At 35.5% G+C, this 17,734-nt stretch overlaps 1 protein-coding gene and 1 pseudogene across 1 annotated transcript; both read left to right on the forward strand.

Moving 5' to 3' along the window:
* Positions 1-202: 202 nt before the first annotated feature.
* On the forward strand, positions 203-10,821 carry LOC150028672 (uncharacterized). The gene is made up of 7 exons (XM_090300048.1): positions 203-250; positions 1,212-2,021; positions 3,663-3,716; positions 3,859-3,887; positions 10,292-10,366; positions 10,456-10,546; positions 10,678-10,821. Exons 1-7 carry the CDS (start codon positions 203-205, stop codon positions 10,777-10,779), a joined length of 1,209 nt encoding a protein of 402 aa, XP_090156174.1. The 3' UTR covers positions 10,780-10,821.
* Positions 10,822-12,737: 1,916 nt separating this feature from the next.
* LOC137839053 (uncharacterized) lies at positions 12,738-15,876 on the forward strand (annotated as a pseudogene).
* Positions 15,877-17,734: the final 1,858 nt, after the last annotated feature.

Below are 17,734 nucleotides of genomic sequence, written 5' to 3' on the forward strand. Positions count from 1 at the left end.
GATTCTAAATTTCCTCCAACATCCCAATTGAGATAGAGCTCCACACATTTTTAATCGACTCTGAAGACATGATGCTTCCTTTGTTTAAACCCTTCCTTGCTTAGTGTCCTTCTATGCGTTCTAGAATTGAGCTGATGACAAGTTACATTGTTGTTCATATTTTCTTTTGTTTAATATTTTCAGAAGACCAATTCTCTGCTGCATGGCCATCGGAGAGCAAGACACGGAAGGTGTTCCAAATGATAGACATGTACGTATCATCCTTTCTAAATATTTAGAGTTTATTTGGTAAAATAATTGGAGTAATTCTTATCTATAAGGTTCGGTATCTTAAATGACGTGTCCGTGTTGAACATACATATCGATATTGACACTCGTACAACATTTATAGAACAATTATAAAGTGTTTAATTCAAAAAATATTTATTAGATTTATGATAATTTTAACACGGTTTTAAAACAATTTAGAAAATAATAAATACATAAATACAATAATTTTCTAAAAACTCAAATTTATTGTATAAATTTTTATTATGATTATAAAAATAGGAACAAATTCTTTTGAACCAGTCATGAAAAACATTGTTCTGCTCCCAAAAAAATCTGAAACATACTTATGCACATAAATATGTATTGTCAATTTATATAATTCATAATTATATAATATATAGATTTGTGTCCTCGTCCTACATTTTAAAGATTATACATATCTCTGTGTTCGTGTCGTGTCAATGTGCGTATCCATGTCTGTGCTACATAGATTCTTATCCTATTATCTTTATTTTTAAAAAAAATATTAAATAATAACTAAATTTAAAAAAAAAAAAAAATTTATATTAAATAAATTAGATATTAATTTAGAGATTAAAAAATATTAGTATTTAAAGTGATTTTTATTATTAATAAAAATTTATAAAATAATTTTTAAATTGAAATTTAAATTAGTTATCTAACTTTAGTTACTAGTATTTTAGATTTTCAATTGATATCTAAGGATTAAATACCAATTTAAAAATTATTTTATACATTTTTATTAATAATAAAAATTATTTTAGATACTAATAATATTTTTAATTTATAAAATAGTTTCTAATTTAATTAAATAATTTTTAAAAATAATTTTATTCAATTATGTTTTAGTAATGTTTAAAGGAGTTTGATTTCTTTTACAGTGTATATATTCACATATTCACGTACCTTCTGTGTTTCAGGAGTCTGTAGGAACCCTATTCCCAGTTATCCAACAGCAAGCAACAACGGATGAGATGTATGATGATTTTATGGCAGAGCTATGCAATGACAATGATATTTTACCACTCACAGATGACACTTTCAAAAGCCTTTTTCAACTAGATGAGCCGATTTTAGAGTATTTTTCTTCGGAGGTCTTTAAAGAAGTGGAAGAACAAGTACCTACAGATATTCCAGCAGATAATGTGACAAAAGACACAACTTCAGTTATTCAGTTGACCCCAAATTCATCTGAGAGAGTGAACATTTCAATTTCACCAGGGTTAGTACTATCTAATGCATCCACTCCCACTGGAGAAGGGCCTTCAAATGTGGTAGCTCAGGAACTAGGAGCCAACATGGGTGTAGTGAACCCTATTCTCACCTCCAGAAACTGTTCCAGTTCGAGTTTTTCATTGCCTCAAATGAATCAAAACTTGTGGATTGCGGGACCAAATGCATGGAATCATGCAAACGGTGTGAATAGCACAACAGTAAGAGTAGGAACTATGGATCCTCCAGGAGTTGATGCTTTCTTTGGTAATCCCATGTACCCTAATATACCAGGAAACTCGATCACTCAATTTCAATCACCAAGTTTCCCGGTGCTTCTTTATGGTAGTAGCAGCAGCAGCAATATTCACCAACAATTTCCAAGGTCCCTTCCATTACAAATGATTGGAAGCAATGCACGAGGTACTTCTGTAATGGTGCATCGATTCAGTCATGGACCTTTCTGGCCTCGCCCACCATCTCTCAGGGATTTTGATAGCATGGTGTGTGCATGGAAGGTGAACTATCTTGACTATTTCTTTTTATAAATGGTCAATACATATATGCTATGGTAATTTCAAAACTTAATTGGATGATATATATATACTTGTCCTTCATATATGCACTAATATAACTACATATATATGTCAATTTGTTTGTTACCAATACAAAATGGCTTCCCACATTTCTTTAATCGAAGCCCTGTTTGAAATTATACTAAAGAAAACAAAAATTTGAGGTGTCCCAATTTTTTTTAAAAATCTAACCAACCTACTTACAAAAACAGAAACCTCACAAACTTGAACAAAAACTATGTTGTCTAGATAACAATATACAGATAATGTAAACATTAGTACATCCTTTTAATATATTCACTGGTGCAAAAATATTTACAATAGTGACTATTTTATATTTACAACGGCAATTAGTTAGCCACATCTGTTATCTGTTGTACACGTAATCTTGAATCGAAGAGATAAGAATGCGACTATTTAGTCGCATTTGTAAATGGAATTTATAAATGCGGTTATGGTAAATAGCCGCATTCTTATTTAAATTTGTTAAAACAAATTAAAACCCTAAACCCTAAGGCAGCAACGACAGCGACAATAATGACGGAGCAAATACAGCATAGCAAAAACCCAAACAGCAGGCAATGAAGCAATGATGACCTTCGCCAATACAAGAAAACCAACAGATAAGAGAAACGAAAAAATATTTATAAACCAATGGTGAAGAAGAAAGAGAACTCGAAACGAACTTACAATGACACAAAAAAAGATAATGAAAGCTCGCAGAAGACAAAAGGAAGTACGAGAACAGAAACAAAAGAGAAAATGAAACGCCAGAGAACCCTTTGTCAATGCAAGAAAACAAAGAAATAAATGAAACGAAAAAAAATTATAAACCATTGGTGAAGAAGAAGGAGAGCGGATCGAAACGAACTTACAATGACACGATAACACAATGAAACTCGCAAAAGAAGAGAGGAACACTAGAACATAAACATTTTGAAAACATAAAAGCTTAAGTGGCGCATTTCAGAATTAGGGTAAAAAATGATTTAAAAATGCGGCTATTACTAAGTTAATTTCAAAAATGCCACCGCGTTTTAAATGACAGCGACCGACCCAAAAACCTATTAAATAAATAGTCGTTGTTTATACATTTTGTTCTAAAGATTAGTGTTTATATATATATATATATATATATATATATATATATATATATATATCTTCAAAATATATATTGGATTTTCACTCAACTAGTCTCTCTCCTAAGTTGCCTTATATTTTTCAACCCATATTAAGATATATCTAAGATGTATTTCGTAATAAATATTTGATCGATAATGTAGTAGTTGATGTTTTCATACTTTTATATTATCACCAACGGTTACGTAAATTTTACATATTAAATATTTTTTGATAGTTTAGCAGTGAAGAAACATGTTTACGATGTGCTTTAAGTTCCAGATAAATTAATTTTGGATTTTGTTGTGTTGGTCCTATATAGTATGTGCACTATTTATTAATAGCAAATATCTGATACATATATTCGAAATATGCAATAATCTAATCTTAAATTTGTTACGTAATACTATAGCTTATACTTTATATAGATGTTCTTACATTAAATATATTTTGTTGTGCATCTAGGGATGTTTGGTTGGAAAAGTTCACGCGTGTCGCGAATCCCTTAATGCTGCAAAGGTATGAACTACTTAATTAGTTGTAAAAGAAATCATTTTATAGACATATAATTAATGTCTAATTTTTTAATGAAATATATCAAAAGTGGACTAACATTGTAAAATTTATCTGAATTTTACTCTGTTTTTTCCATGTGAAACAGGCAGTGAGGAAACCTACATCACCTGTCACGTAAGTGGATTTATGTTCCATTCCTATAGTTTCTTAATTGTCTTGTCATCGCTTTCAAAAATAAAAATTTCTCAAATGCTAGGGAAACCCCTTCTAGATAACTTTGCTTGAATCGTAATTTAGAATAAAAATCAAACACATATAATTGTTTAAATCCACAATTTATTCGAAGAATACATCAATTTCTTAAACAAATATGGTATTGAAAATTCAAGAGAGGCATGAAATGTATCTTACTTAAATAACTCAAAGTGTATAATGAAAGAGTGAATGCATAAATGAGACAATTAATGTTTAATAGGTCCCATTTACCTATAGAGTCGTGAACATTTTATACTTAACTTGTATCATTGAAATATATCTGGTATTTGTAGAAGAGTTCAAACATTCTTAAAATATTTTTTTTTATTCTTTAATAAAAAAAATATCTAAGATCTTGTGTAAAATAAAGGAATAATAAAATAAAAATAGTGAGTAAGTGGTTACTTGTTGTGAGAGTTCCATCAATGAAAATATAATATCATTTTTTTCTTTTTTTATTAGAAAAAAAATTAATGGAGGTATTTCAAGGATACATCAACTCTTGTACAAGAAACTAAAAAGTATTGCCACGCCTAAAACACTATGAAAACTAAGTTTCAATTGCGGACTACCAAGCATAGAGCTGCAAAACCATTACATCTACCTTCGCACCGTAGTTACAAAACACTCGACTACACCACCTTCTCTAAAGAGACCGTGCTCTTCCAACCCTACCTCTGTTTTGCCACTCGCACATCTAACCTTTATTAATTTTGATAGACCTCATATAGACAAGAGATTCGAGACACCAATCGTAGTAAGAAAAACATGTTAAACGTACATTTGCAGTTACCCATGACCAAACCTTCAATTGTGTCATCATGAAGATTTCAAGATGGTATATATTTCCATTTCTAAAAATCTTCTTATTCCTATATTTCCACAATTCTCCTACAACTGTTATCCACATGCAGAACCAAATTTGATTGACAGGTTCACTTTCCTTAATCATCCTAAACTGTGAGAAGTGCATTTTTGGCTCATAATGAACCGTAGATGCCAAATCCACCTACTCATAACATTTTGACTAAACCAACCAAGCTATCCTGTAGGTACAAAAAGTTGTGACGTTGTTTTCGCTTCCTCTCCACACATACTACAGACACAACTCTCCAAAGTTATTCCCCTGTTCACCAGATTTACTTTAGATGCTATTTTATCCTCCAGCACCCGCCATGCGTTCAAATGGGTTGATGGCAGGCCTTAATCCTCCAAAATCCCTCATAAATATCAGATCTTTCCCCATACTTTTCACCTTTTAAAATACTATACATAGATTTGACTGAAAACTGTGTTGTATTACTTTCTTTCCACACCCACAGATTCTCCTTTTCCATTTTGATATTCTTGCTTCCCATCAGCGTTACCAGCTCTTGCTTCTGATGCTTTTCCCAATCAAACAGACTCCTTCTCCATCCTATCTTCCATATCCACTCGATATTGTTGTTTCACTCCCCTCTTTGTCACAGCTTGTCATCCTCGCCAAAACAAATTGAAAAAAGCCTCAGAAAACTTATCTTTTAAAAACTCATTACCCAACCATTTGTCCTCACAAAGACTGATCTCTCTCCCATTGCCAACCTCCTAGAAAAATTTATCCTCACAATTTCCTTTCCAGTTCTCTAACCTCCAGATCTCCTTCAAGTCCCTCCACCACAAGGAGTCTGACCTGCTAATCCTTTGAGTCCTCAGGCTTCTCCAACCTCCGTACTTCGATTCCAACACCTCTTTCCACAAACCTTTTTTGTCGGTACCTAACCACCATATCCACTTTCCTAAAAGAGCAACATTGAACTTACTTATCTCTAACATTCCTAGCCCTCCCATCTCCTTTGATTCGCAAACTTTTTTCCACAAAGCCCACACTACCTTCCTTCCTTTTAAGCCTCATTCCCATAGGAAGTTCCTTTGTAATCTCTATACCTCCTTGGCCACAATATATGACTGGCATTTTATATAATGACAAATAGAATAAAGATACAAAAGATAACACTTATTTTATCAGGCACAAGCGACCCACCATAAAGATAAACTTGTCTTTCCATCTTCCTAGTCTTCTCCTCACACTCTTCACCACCCCTTTCCATTTCTTCTTTGATGACACCCCCGACGAGCAACCCCAGATACTTAAAAGGATTTTTCATTACCTCACAATTCAAGATAGTTGCACAACTTTGTAACAAGTACTAACTGCATCCCACCCCTCCCGTGCGACTCTTCATATAATTAACCTTTAGACCTTATGCCAATTCAAAACAGCTAAGCATGACTTTGATCGCAAACACTTTGAGGATTCGCTTTACAAAAAAATAGAGTGTCATCCACATACTGAAGCATATTCACCTTTACAAACTTATAGCCAACAGTCAAACTCTGTAGCAATTATTTCTCCACCGCTTTCCTTACCACACCAACTAATCCTTCTGCCACTATTAAGAAAAGAAACGATGATAATGCATCACCTTGTCTTAACCCCTTCCTCGGTTTGAACTCCTAAGTAGGGCTACCATTAACCATCACAGAGATTGACGAGGATTCGAGGCAAGTTCTTATCCAATCGATCCACTTCCCACAAAAACCAAGCCTCTGTAACATAAAATAGATGAAATCCAAATCAATTGAGTTGTTCGCCTTGTTGTACTCAACCTTGAAGAAAATACAACTACTTTTTCTCCTCAATCTTCTTCTAAAACTTCATTGACCACTAAAACATTGTCCATTTCCAAGAACGCAGACTGTCTGACATCTATAACTTTGTGCAAAACCTTCTTCAACCTCAAGGGCATGATTTTAGCAACAATTTTGTACAAGCAACCAACCAAAGAAATAGGTCTAAAATCATTTAAAAGTTGGGGATTATCCACTTTAGGTATAAGGAATATGAAATAGGCATTCGTCCCCCTTGGCCATCTACCACTCTCCCCAAATTTGTTCAAAGTTCTTATAACATCCATCTTAATCTCTTCCCAACAAAACTTTATGAATCCAAAACTAAAATTGTCAGGTCCCAAACTTTTTGAACTTTCACAACTCCACATCGCATTCTTTATTTCCTCTTTTGTAATTCTATCTACCAGCATACCATTGCCTTCGTTTGAGATACTAGTGAAAACTGCATTATCAAGCTTGGCTTGAGACCTAGCACCTCCACTAAACTTGTCCTTAAAGAAATCCCTAACCTTCCTTTTTACCACCATTTGATCTTCATACCATTGACCGTTTTCTCTCAGCTCGTTGATTTCGTTTCTTGACCTTCTCCACTTAATAACTGAATGCAAATACCTAGTATTCAAATCTCCTTGCTTCAACCATCTCTAACAAGCCTTCTGTTGTAGTAGTAGTTCTTGATTGTGCTTGGTTCTTCTTTGTTCTACCAAAAGCATCCTCCTTTCTTCCATCCCTTTCTTATCTAACTCGCTTTCATCGTCCCTTACGTCTAGATCTTGAATTCTCCTTTAAACTTCTTCCCCCGCCAGATTTATATTCCCAAAGCTTTCTATGTTCCACACCTTTAGATCTTCTTTCAACTTCTTCAGCTTTTCTTTGAAGACAAAAATCCCACAGCCTTGCACCTCATAACTCTCCCACTTGGTTCTGACAAAGTCCTTAAACCTTCCATCTTTTTTCCAAACATCTAAACTCCTGAAAGGTTTGGGGCCTCAGTCTGTGGAGTCACCAAAGCACAATGATCAGACATCGATCTACTAAGAACAACTTGCTTGCTATCTGGCCATTTATCCAACCATTCCCTTGAGACTAAAATCTGATTTATTCTGCTTTTCACCATCCCATTCGGTTTATACCACGTGAACTTTCTCCCCATCATTAAGATATCGAATAATTTTTTTTTTCAATGAAATCATTTAACCTTCTCATCTCCCTACTATAATCCATGCTGGTGTTCACACTTCTCCTATCACCTAATCTCCTAATATAATTGAAGTCACCAACCACACACCAGGTCGTAGAGATTTGCATCCTTCTTCTCTCCCATACCTCCTCCCATATAGCACTCTTCTCTATAAGAGATCCGAAATTGTAAATATTCACAATAGTAATCCGACTAGCCTCCCCTAAACTCCACTCCCCTTGAATAATACAGTAATTCTCACCAGTGATGACATTAGCCAGATGAAAGCAGCTTCTCATCCATATTGTTATCATCCCACTAGCATTATTTTTTACACCCCTCTCAATCCAGTCAATTTCATTAGTTCCCCACATCTTAATTAAAGATGCATTCCTTCCCCATCTGCTTGAATTTGGTCTCTTGTAAGCAAACCACGTCCGCCTTTTCTGTCTTGATCAATTCTTCTAGATATTTCTTTTTAAGATTACCCCCTGCTCCCCTGATATTCATCCTAATTATCTTCATCATCAGAAACTATGGTCTCCCTGTTTGTACTCGCCTTCCTATTTGTGTCATTGTCCCTAGCTTGAAGATGGCCTATAACCACATCATCCTCTCCTGTATACGAAACCCTATTTCCTTTCCCATCTTCCAAATTCTTATTGCTTCCACATGTTCATTTTTCAATCAAAAAAATCCTATTGCAATTCCTAACAGCATTATCAAACATACAATTGTTAAAACTATGGTTGTCTAACCTTAACTCCTGGTATATAGTGTTGTTCCTTGAGACACATCTCCCACCGTGCCTCCCATTCCCACCTTGCTTCCCGAACCTTTATCTCTTCCAAATTCTCTTTCACCTGTCTTGCACATGTTACCGCTACCATCAATAAATGCCCACATCATACGAGGATGCAGAGTTCTTTCTTCCGGAGCACCTTTCACTTCTGCGATTTCTTTATCACTGCACCTGGTTGGAGGTGTTTGCGCTTCCACTGACTAACAACACCTTTCAGTTAATTCATACGGGTTCTCTACACTAGATCCTAAGGCAAAGAACTTAGAGTCGCACCCATTGACAGGCAAAGTACTGCTGCATTTCCTCTTCCTCAATATAGACCCTGCCAACATCTCTTTTCCCTGTACAACCATTGTGTCCCTCCATTTCGGTGTAACCTTCCACTTTTTTCAAATTCCTAACACCAAAATCGAGGCAATACACGCGCCACCCACGTAAGGAAACTCCTTCTTTGGACATTGCACCGACGACTCTTCTATGGCTTTCACACCAACCTCCTTCTCTTCACCATAATCCGAACATTCAGATTCATAGAACTCTGCTCCTTCCTTCTACTCTGTTCTAACCTCCGAGTACTCCTCCCCCCCATCTAAGATGAAAACTTAGAGAATCCGAAGAGAAGGACTCCTCCTCCATGTAAATCCAACACTGAACACCATTTACACTAAGATGCTTGACCATCTTTGCCTCACAACCTACTGACATCCTTACACATAACCTTGCAAACTTTAGCACTTCTTTTTTGGAGGTTGCTTCATCTACTTCTACCAGAGAACCAACCAGGGTTGTTATCTTCTCAAAGCACTACCTACTCCACACATGGAACCACTGATTCAAAAACCGAACCAAACCATTCCTTGTTCTCTTCATAAGTCTTCTTTACTATTCCTTCTGATTCCCTAGACAACAACACATACTTCTCCCCTAGGTACCTTACTATGATAAAGTTTAGCCCTTCCATGATAAAGCTCTCCTTCACAGCCTGCACCTTTCTCGCCTCAAACATTCTTCCTACAAAGCAACCTTCCAGCCATTTAGAGCACTCCTCTCTAGCTGTAATGTGAATAACATTTACGTATATGCCTCTCTGCTCCCTTTGACTTGTGCACAAGTTTGACGTTGGTCCTTCATTCTCCATTCCTTCCTCTGATTTATGACTGTTGTTCAACTCCTTCCTGGTTTCCCCATACCTCCTATACCTTGGTCTATTAACCCTCAGTTTCCACGTTCCTATACATATTAGATTTAACCTTCTTTTCAGCACTTCTTCATTAACGACTCCTTAAAATTTAACGAACCCAAACCTTTGTTTTTTAACCTTTAATCTCTTTGAAATGAAAACATATTTGATTCTTTACCTAAAATATTTTCCACATATCTCTTTCATCGTGATAGTAAGAAAAATTGGAGAAGAAGAAACTGACCTCCATGACCTCTAATTCGAGATGGTTAAAAAAAGCTTACCTACATCTAACTACAATTATAAGTAACATGTAACACTTACAAGTGAGTACTTAGGTTTGTCGAATGATACACAATTTAGAATGAGATTGGTGAAATACTTTTGAAGAGATTTTGTGGAGATAATCAAAGTGTTAAACTATACGTTAATAATTGTTTGCTCCATCAAAATCTTTTGGACGTGTGAGTGATTTTTGTTTTCATTTTCAGGCTGGCTGCTGATTGGTCGAGCAGGCTGCAGATCGTCCACTTCTTACCCACAAGGATTGTCAACTATACAATGAAGTAATTTTATGGCATATAATGTTATATATTATCGCTGTCTTTTAATTAACATTGCTCTTTCTGAGAAATCTTATTACGTTTAAACTTAGGATATGTGGTGGACCTATTGATTATGTGCTCTTTCACATAACTAAATTCAACAATCTGGACTTGTATAGCCATATGAAGAGTGAAAAGTTGGTACGTCATATCTAAATAGGAATCAATTCTTTCATGTTGAATTCTATTAAGAAAATTTGTCTCCTGTCAGACCTACATGAACTTTTTAGCATAGAAGAATCATGACATTTGAACATTACATCTTTATGCAGTGTGCAAAAATTGAACTCTATTCACAGACTATAATCTTGTCTACAACCGAAAGCAAATATCACTTCTTAGGAGCAGTTTTTCCAAGGGTAAGTGTGATTTAGTTCTCCTTAATTTCAAGTTGTGTTTTGGTTGAGCATTTAACTAGACATGGGGGAACTAATTTCCTGTCCTTTTTCCAATATTTGCAATTTGGCTAATCAGTGAATGTCACAGGATACAGTCTTTGTTAAACCTCTGTGATATGCATTAATTTTGGCTTTCAAAAGCGAAAGAGACCACAAGCCATGAACAGAAGGTTGAAAGAGCTAAGAGAAAGACACTGATAAGAAGATCATGCTGCAACTACATTGTATCAGAAAACTAATAGACATACCTATCAATTCTTGTTTATTTGAATAATAGTAAATGAATGCAACTGATTAGAATAATAAGGGATACAATGATAATGAACAAAAAAACTATTTACAAATATCATTTCTAATTTCTATGGAGTTAATTACTCTAAACACTCTGCTTCTTTCGTTCATTGTCCTCAGCATTAGTTGCAATGAAATGAAACACATTCACCAAAGGGGCATCTACTAAAGTGATGTTGAGGAAAATTGAACAAGTGTCTTTTGGTGAGAGCATGCAAAATGACATACGTCTCTCTTTTGGTTGTTTATTTTTAATGTTATTCTCTTACCATTTATTTTATATATATATATATATATATAAAATAATTAGTTACTATATTAATTAAATTAAATATTATTTTATAGACTAAAAAATTATTGTTATTTAAATTAGTTTTTATTATTAATAAAAAATTATAAACTAGTTTTTAAATTAACATATAATTAGTTACCATAGTTTTATCTACTTTAAATAATAGAAACTACTTTAAAAATCAATAGTTTTTTAGTTTATAAAATAATATCTAAATTAATCAATATAGAAACTAATTATTTTTTTTAACTAAAATTGTCAAAGTTCTCTCTATGGTTGTCTTCTTGCTAGACTAGACAAATTTCTAGACTCTTCCTAATAATGTTGGTTCAACCTCACTCTAGAAACTAGTGTGTTGGCCTAACCTCACCTAGAATCAAACTCATAATTTTCATCTCTTCTTCAAATTGTGACTCTACATTTCTTATATGTTTCCACTATCCTTCATCATTCATAAAAGAAATTCAAATTAAAATATTGAAGAAGAAGAGCTACACATGCGCATGGAAGTGTTTTTCCATCATATGGTATTAGAGCTTAGGTTTAACAAGTAGTTTCTTCTTTTAAAAAAGTTTCTATTTTCCGTGTTGTTCATATATTTCTTTATTTTCTTAAATGTTTATCGTTTGAAATTGTGTTTGTCTTTTTATTCGGTTCAAATCATCTAGTTTATCTTGAACTTCCATGTATATGCATATACGATTGAGGATCATCTTGCTAAAGCCACATTTTCTCTCAACTAAGAGCAAAGGATCACTTGAAGATTATAGTAAAAATATCCCCTTCAGTCTTGTATAAATTTTGTAAATAATAGATTAGTACTTTTGGGCTTTCTATTATGGGCCAAGATAGTGTAGGATTTTGGGTCTGGCTTCTTCTTCCTGCACCCCCACGTTTTTCTTCCTGCACCCCCATAATTTTAAATATTCCAACATTAACCTTGAGCAAAAATTTGAAAAGGGCAACGTTCAACACTTCCACAGTCACTGCTCATCTTCATCCTTGGATTTCAACTGTTGTAGAGGTTCTTCTTAATTGTTGGAAGCAAGGCGGAGGAGTAGACAACGTTGTCGAAGTGTTGTCTGGGTTATAGAGGTAAGAGTTAAGGTTTTTTTTAAGAAACACGGTGGTTATGGAAATTTCGGGATTACCGGATATCGGGATCCGGTAATACATTCCAGATTCATGAATCCAGAATAAATTAAATTATGTGTTCTGGATGAGGGGGTGTTCCGGAAGGTAAAATGCCATAATATGTTGTTCTCCAGATTTCTGAATCCGGAAGCTTAAATTTCATTACGGATGGGTTGATCCGGTACTGTATTTTGTGTTATGGATTCATGAATCCGGAATGCGTTACTTGCATTATGGATTTATGAATCCGGAATTGTATTTTGTGTTATGGTGCATTCCGGATTCATGAATCCGGAATGGTTTTTTTGTGTTATGGTGCATTCTGGATTCATGAATCCAGAATTTTTTTTTTTGTGTTATGGATTCCTGAATCCGGAATAGTCTTTTTGAATTATGGATTGTTGGATCCGGAATGATTTTTTTAACTTATGGATTCATGGATCTGGAATGCAATAATTTTGTTTCATTTTTTTTATTTGTAGAAGCATGGACAGTAGTGAAGAATTTCAACAACAATTATATGATGGTGTGAATGTGTGGGATGATGATGATATTGAGAAGTCATTATCTAAATCGAAGGGATATGAATGTGCATATGCGTTTACTACAGATGAGGTAAAGTTAAGTTTGTAAAGTATGTTTAAGTTGTTTGTTAATTAGTAAATAAGTTGTTATGATAACTTTTGTAGCTATTTCGTACTCGGGATGAGCTCCTAAAGTGGGTTAGAAAAGTTGCGTTTGACATTGGTTTTTGTATTGTGATATTGAGATCAGATACTTCAACTGGCAACGAGGAAGGAAAACATTTGTGTTATTAGGTTGTGAGAGAGGAGGTCAATACAGACGATATAAGAAGGATTTACAGGTTATTGAGAGTGGAACTAGGAAATGTGGTTGTCCTTTCAAATTACGAGGGTATCCAGTAAAGAGTGGTGAAGGGTGGATATTGAAATTAATTTGTGGATCTCATAATCATGAGTTGGCAAATACATTGGTTGGTCATCCATATGCTGGTAGGTTCACATGTAGTGAGAAGTCAATGCTTATGGACATGACAGATAGTTCGGTGAAGCCTAGAAATATTTTGCTAACAAAGAAAGAGCATAATGAGAAAAATGTGAGCACAATAAAGCAAGTTTATAATGCACGATATATGTACAAAAAATCAGTACGAGGTGATAGAACTGAAATGCAACAATTGATGATGTTACTTGAGTGTGATATGTATGTCCACTGGTCTAGGTTTGAAGAAGGGACGAATGTTGTGCAAGATTTATTTTGGACACACCCTGATTCAGTGAAGCTATTGAATGCCTTTAACATTGTATTGATGATGGACAGTACCTATAAAACTAATAGGTATAGGATGCCCTTGTTTGAAGTTGTTGGTGTAACCTCAACGGATTGACCTTCAGTGCTGCATTTATGTTACTCGCATCAGAACGTCATCATAACTTTGTATGGGCCCTTGAAAAGCTGAAAGGTTTGTTTTTGAGATTTGATTCATACCCGAAGGTTGTGGTTAGTGATAGAGATATTACTCTAATGAAAGCAATAAATGTTGTGTTTCCCGAAGCTACTAATTTGTTATGTCGTTTTCACATTGATAAAAATGTTAAAGCTAAATGTAAAATGATTGTTCATCCAAAAGAGGCATGGGATCAAGTGATGGAATCTTGGGGAGCAATTGTTGATTGTGAAAATGTAGAGTCCTATGAACATCGTGTTGAGGCATTTAATGTTGTTTGTTCACCATGGTCTATATTTACTGAATATGTGATTAGTACTTGGTTACATCAACATAAAGAAAAGTTTGTTAAGGCTTGGACGGATAAAGTCATGCACTTAGGCAACACGACAAGTAACAGGGTTGAGGCTGCACATTGGAGTTTAAAGAGGATCCTTGAGACGTCAATGGGGGACTTATGCTTTTGTTGGGAATCCATTAATAAGATGATCATCTTGCAACATAATGCAATTAAATCTTCATTTGAAAAGATTTTGCATGTAGTGAGTCATGTCTTCAATGTAACAAGATATAAGAAATTGCTTGGCTTCGTATCGAAATATGCCTTGCAGTATATTGTAGAAGAGAGTGACCGAGTTCAATATGTTGGTTTAGATAAATCTCGTTGTGGGTGCACCATTAGATCTACTCATGGCCTTCCTTGTGCTTGTGAATTGGCTTCCTTTGGTGTGGGTAGCATACCATTGCAGTCAGTGCATCTCATTTGGACACGATTAAGCTTTTTAGATATTTCAAGTGATGATACTTCAACAGAGTTGTCCATCCAACAAGAGTGGGTTGTCATCATGAATGGGTTCAAGGAGGTTGACATGGCTGGTAAGATTAACATCAAAGCCAAATTACGTGAGATTGCCTATCCAGATAACACATCTTTATGTCCACCAAGGGAGAAAGTCAAAACAAAAGGTGCACTAAAAGGGCGTCAGAGTAAATTTTGGTAGATCAATGAAGCGAATTCCTTCTTACTTTGAACATGTTGATGCCATTCTTTCACAACATGATAGTTCATCTAGTTTGAAATGTAGCAAGGGATTTATTTCAGAGACTCCTCCGACCAAATCAATACCAATGCTACAACAATTTCCGGTGGAAATTCATCCTTACATTGTTGATATTGTTGATGTTAAGGCTGACGGTCATTGTGGCTATCGTGCGGTTGGTGCATTATTGGGTATGGGAGAGGAGTCATGGGTTATTGTACGCATGAACTTGCATAAAGAACTTTGTCAATGGCGTCAAGAATATATTGATTTGTTTGGCGGGGATGAACGATTTGAATTTTTGAAAAAATTCACTTCTAGTTGACCACATGGTAATTGTATTCATTCTAAATGATGTTATTAATTGTAAAAAGGTGTATGAGTGGATTAACTTGTTACATTTTCTTCTGTTTGCAGATAAGTACAGATCAGTGGATGACAATACCAGATATGGGATACGTTATTGCAAATCGATATAATGTGATTGTTGTGTGCTTATCTCTTAAACAATCATTGACTATTTTTCCATTAAGATCCCAACCTCCAACAGATTTTAATCATCACCACATCATCTGTATTGGACATGTTCATGGAAATCATTTTGTTCATGTTTGTTAAACTTCATTATCAATGAATTTTAGGAATCATAGAAAAACATAATTAATGACATTGCTTACAATTTTTAACAGGTTCAGTTGCAAGAAGGTTGCCCGATTCCACCAACAGATATTTATGGTCTACTCATTGTTATCCAATTGCCAAAACATGGTGTTCATATTATGCTAGTCGGATGCAAATGTTTACACAAATTATGTCCATTAGACGACATTTATAGTTGTAATTGCATTGATAAATGAATATGTTAACATTCTGACTATTATAAATGCGGAAGAAGAATTGTCTAATTTCATAACCAAAGTGTTCATTCATCAAATTCAGAAATAATTGTAAACTAAGTCTTTCTTCACGAAATTACAAAACATAACAACAACTAAAATGATGATGATCATCATCATCCGTTTCGTCGTCTGCGGACATACACAAACATGTCCTCAGTGGCTGATCGGGCTAGCATCAAGGTTGTCTGTGTCCCTTCCCATGCAAGTGAATCCTCGGTTAGATGACCATCACCTATAATCAACTGCAAGGTGGATGCTATTCTTCTACAAAGACCCTACAATTATAAACAAATTACATTAATTGTAATTGAGCATGTATTATTTAAATAAGCAAGTAATAAGTTCTTACCACTGCGGGATGCTCAGAGATAGTATCTTTCCCGCCATGACGTCGTCCATAATGGGTAATCACCGGAGGTCGATCATCCTCAGCCATCTGGATGATATATGGGTGTGATATAGACCGGAACCACTCCAAATATGCAGGAACACAGGTTCCAACATCAGTTGCTAATACTACACCCTGTACGAGGTTAGCATTATAATCTAACCATCGATGGTCGATATCAGATGTGGATGGATCGCCATGATGAACGGTGGTTGGGTGACTAGGGATACACTGTATATATCCAAACTGTCTGAGTATACATTCAGGCAAATGCATTTGCCTACAACCGCTCAACCGAATGTACCCTGAAAATAATGAAATCCACTCAAAAGGACGCACCGCTCTATGCTCTTCATAGGGCATCCATTGAACAACACCAACACAAAGGCTATCTAATTGCATCTGAACTGAGGCAAGTGTGGACAACCTACTCCCGACCACATATTTCATACACAGTGGCTGATCCTCAACATAGTCATCCCGAAGCTGTCGGTGTCCAATACTCGGAAAGTGCTCATATATCCATGATGAAAATAACGTGACATACCCAGCTAACTGTTTAGTATTTGCATAGGAACCATCTCCCAACTGCTTAAACATGTGGTCAAAGTAGCTGCTGCCCACGAGTATCCTCCGGTGTGCCTTAAATCTACAAATAATCCCAAGTAGGATACACTAACCGACGTAGCAGTCTTATCTGCAAAGATGGTGCAACCTACTAGGTGTAGCAAATATGTCCAGCAACAGTCCATTGTCTCCTGGTACATGCGTCCTCATACATCTCCCTCAACCAGCTTAGACGCACATGTCCACCTCGACAATGACGAGTCTCAGCAGTTGCTACTCCCCGATCTATACGAAGTGAATCAACAAACAAATTGGTCATCGTAGCTGTATCCAAGCTCAGATACGTGTAGAATTGCCCCATAATTGGGAGGTGCAACAAATTCGACACATCATCCAATGTGATGGTCAACTCACCTACAGGCAGATGAAATGAATTTGTCTCTGGGTGCCACCTTTCTACAAAGGCACACAACAGTCCTTTGTCTATCGTGTCATAGCTTGCCCTAACAAGTGCAGCTAAACCTGACAACTCCACTGCAGGTAGTATCCGAGGATGAGGAGCACCTATCTTACTCATTTTTCGGCCATGAGACACCAATTTTAACTCTCCTCGATCCTAATTTAACCAACCAAAATCATATACAATTTAATGAACGAAAGTCATATCAAATTAACAATGAACAAGTATCATATTACAACATATTTACTTACCACACCATTCCATAATTGCATGGCCACATGGTCTTCATAACCTGTCAATAGTGTCCCATCCCGTGGACCTCCAGGATAACCTTCACCTTCTATTTCAGGTGCGTCTTTATCCTCCACCTCCATTTGGGGTTCAGCTTCTTC

The sequence above is a fragment of the Phaseolus vulgaris genome, chromosome 3, assembly GCF_051622355.1.
Source record: "Phaseolus vulgaris cultivar YP4 chromosome 3, ASM5162235v1, whole genome shotgun sequence".
In the NCBI taxonomy this organism is placed as follows: Eukaryota; Viridiplantae; Streptophyta; class Magnoliopsida; order Fabales; family Fabaceae; genus Phaseolus; species Phaseolus vulgaris.

What these genes read in the sequence shown, in the direction of transcription:
- LOC150028672 (XM_090300048.1), top strand. Translation starts at nt 203, where the DNA reads ATGGCCATCGGAGAGCAAGACACGGAAGGTGTTCCAAATGATAGACAT. An exon ending in AATCCCTTAATGCTGCAAAG is followed by an intron (nt 3,717 to 3,858) that starts GTATGAACTACT and finishes CATGTGAAACAG; the next exon opens with GCAGTGAGGAAACCTACATC. An exon ending in AAACCTACATCACCTGTCAC is followed by an intron (nt 3,888 to 10,291) that starts GTAAGTGGATTT and finishes TTTCATTTTCAG; the next exon opens with GCTGGCTGCTGATTGGTCGA.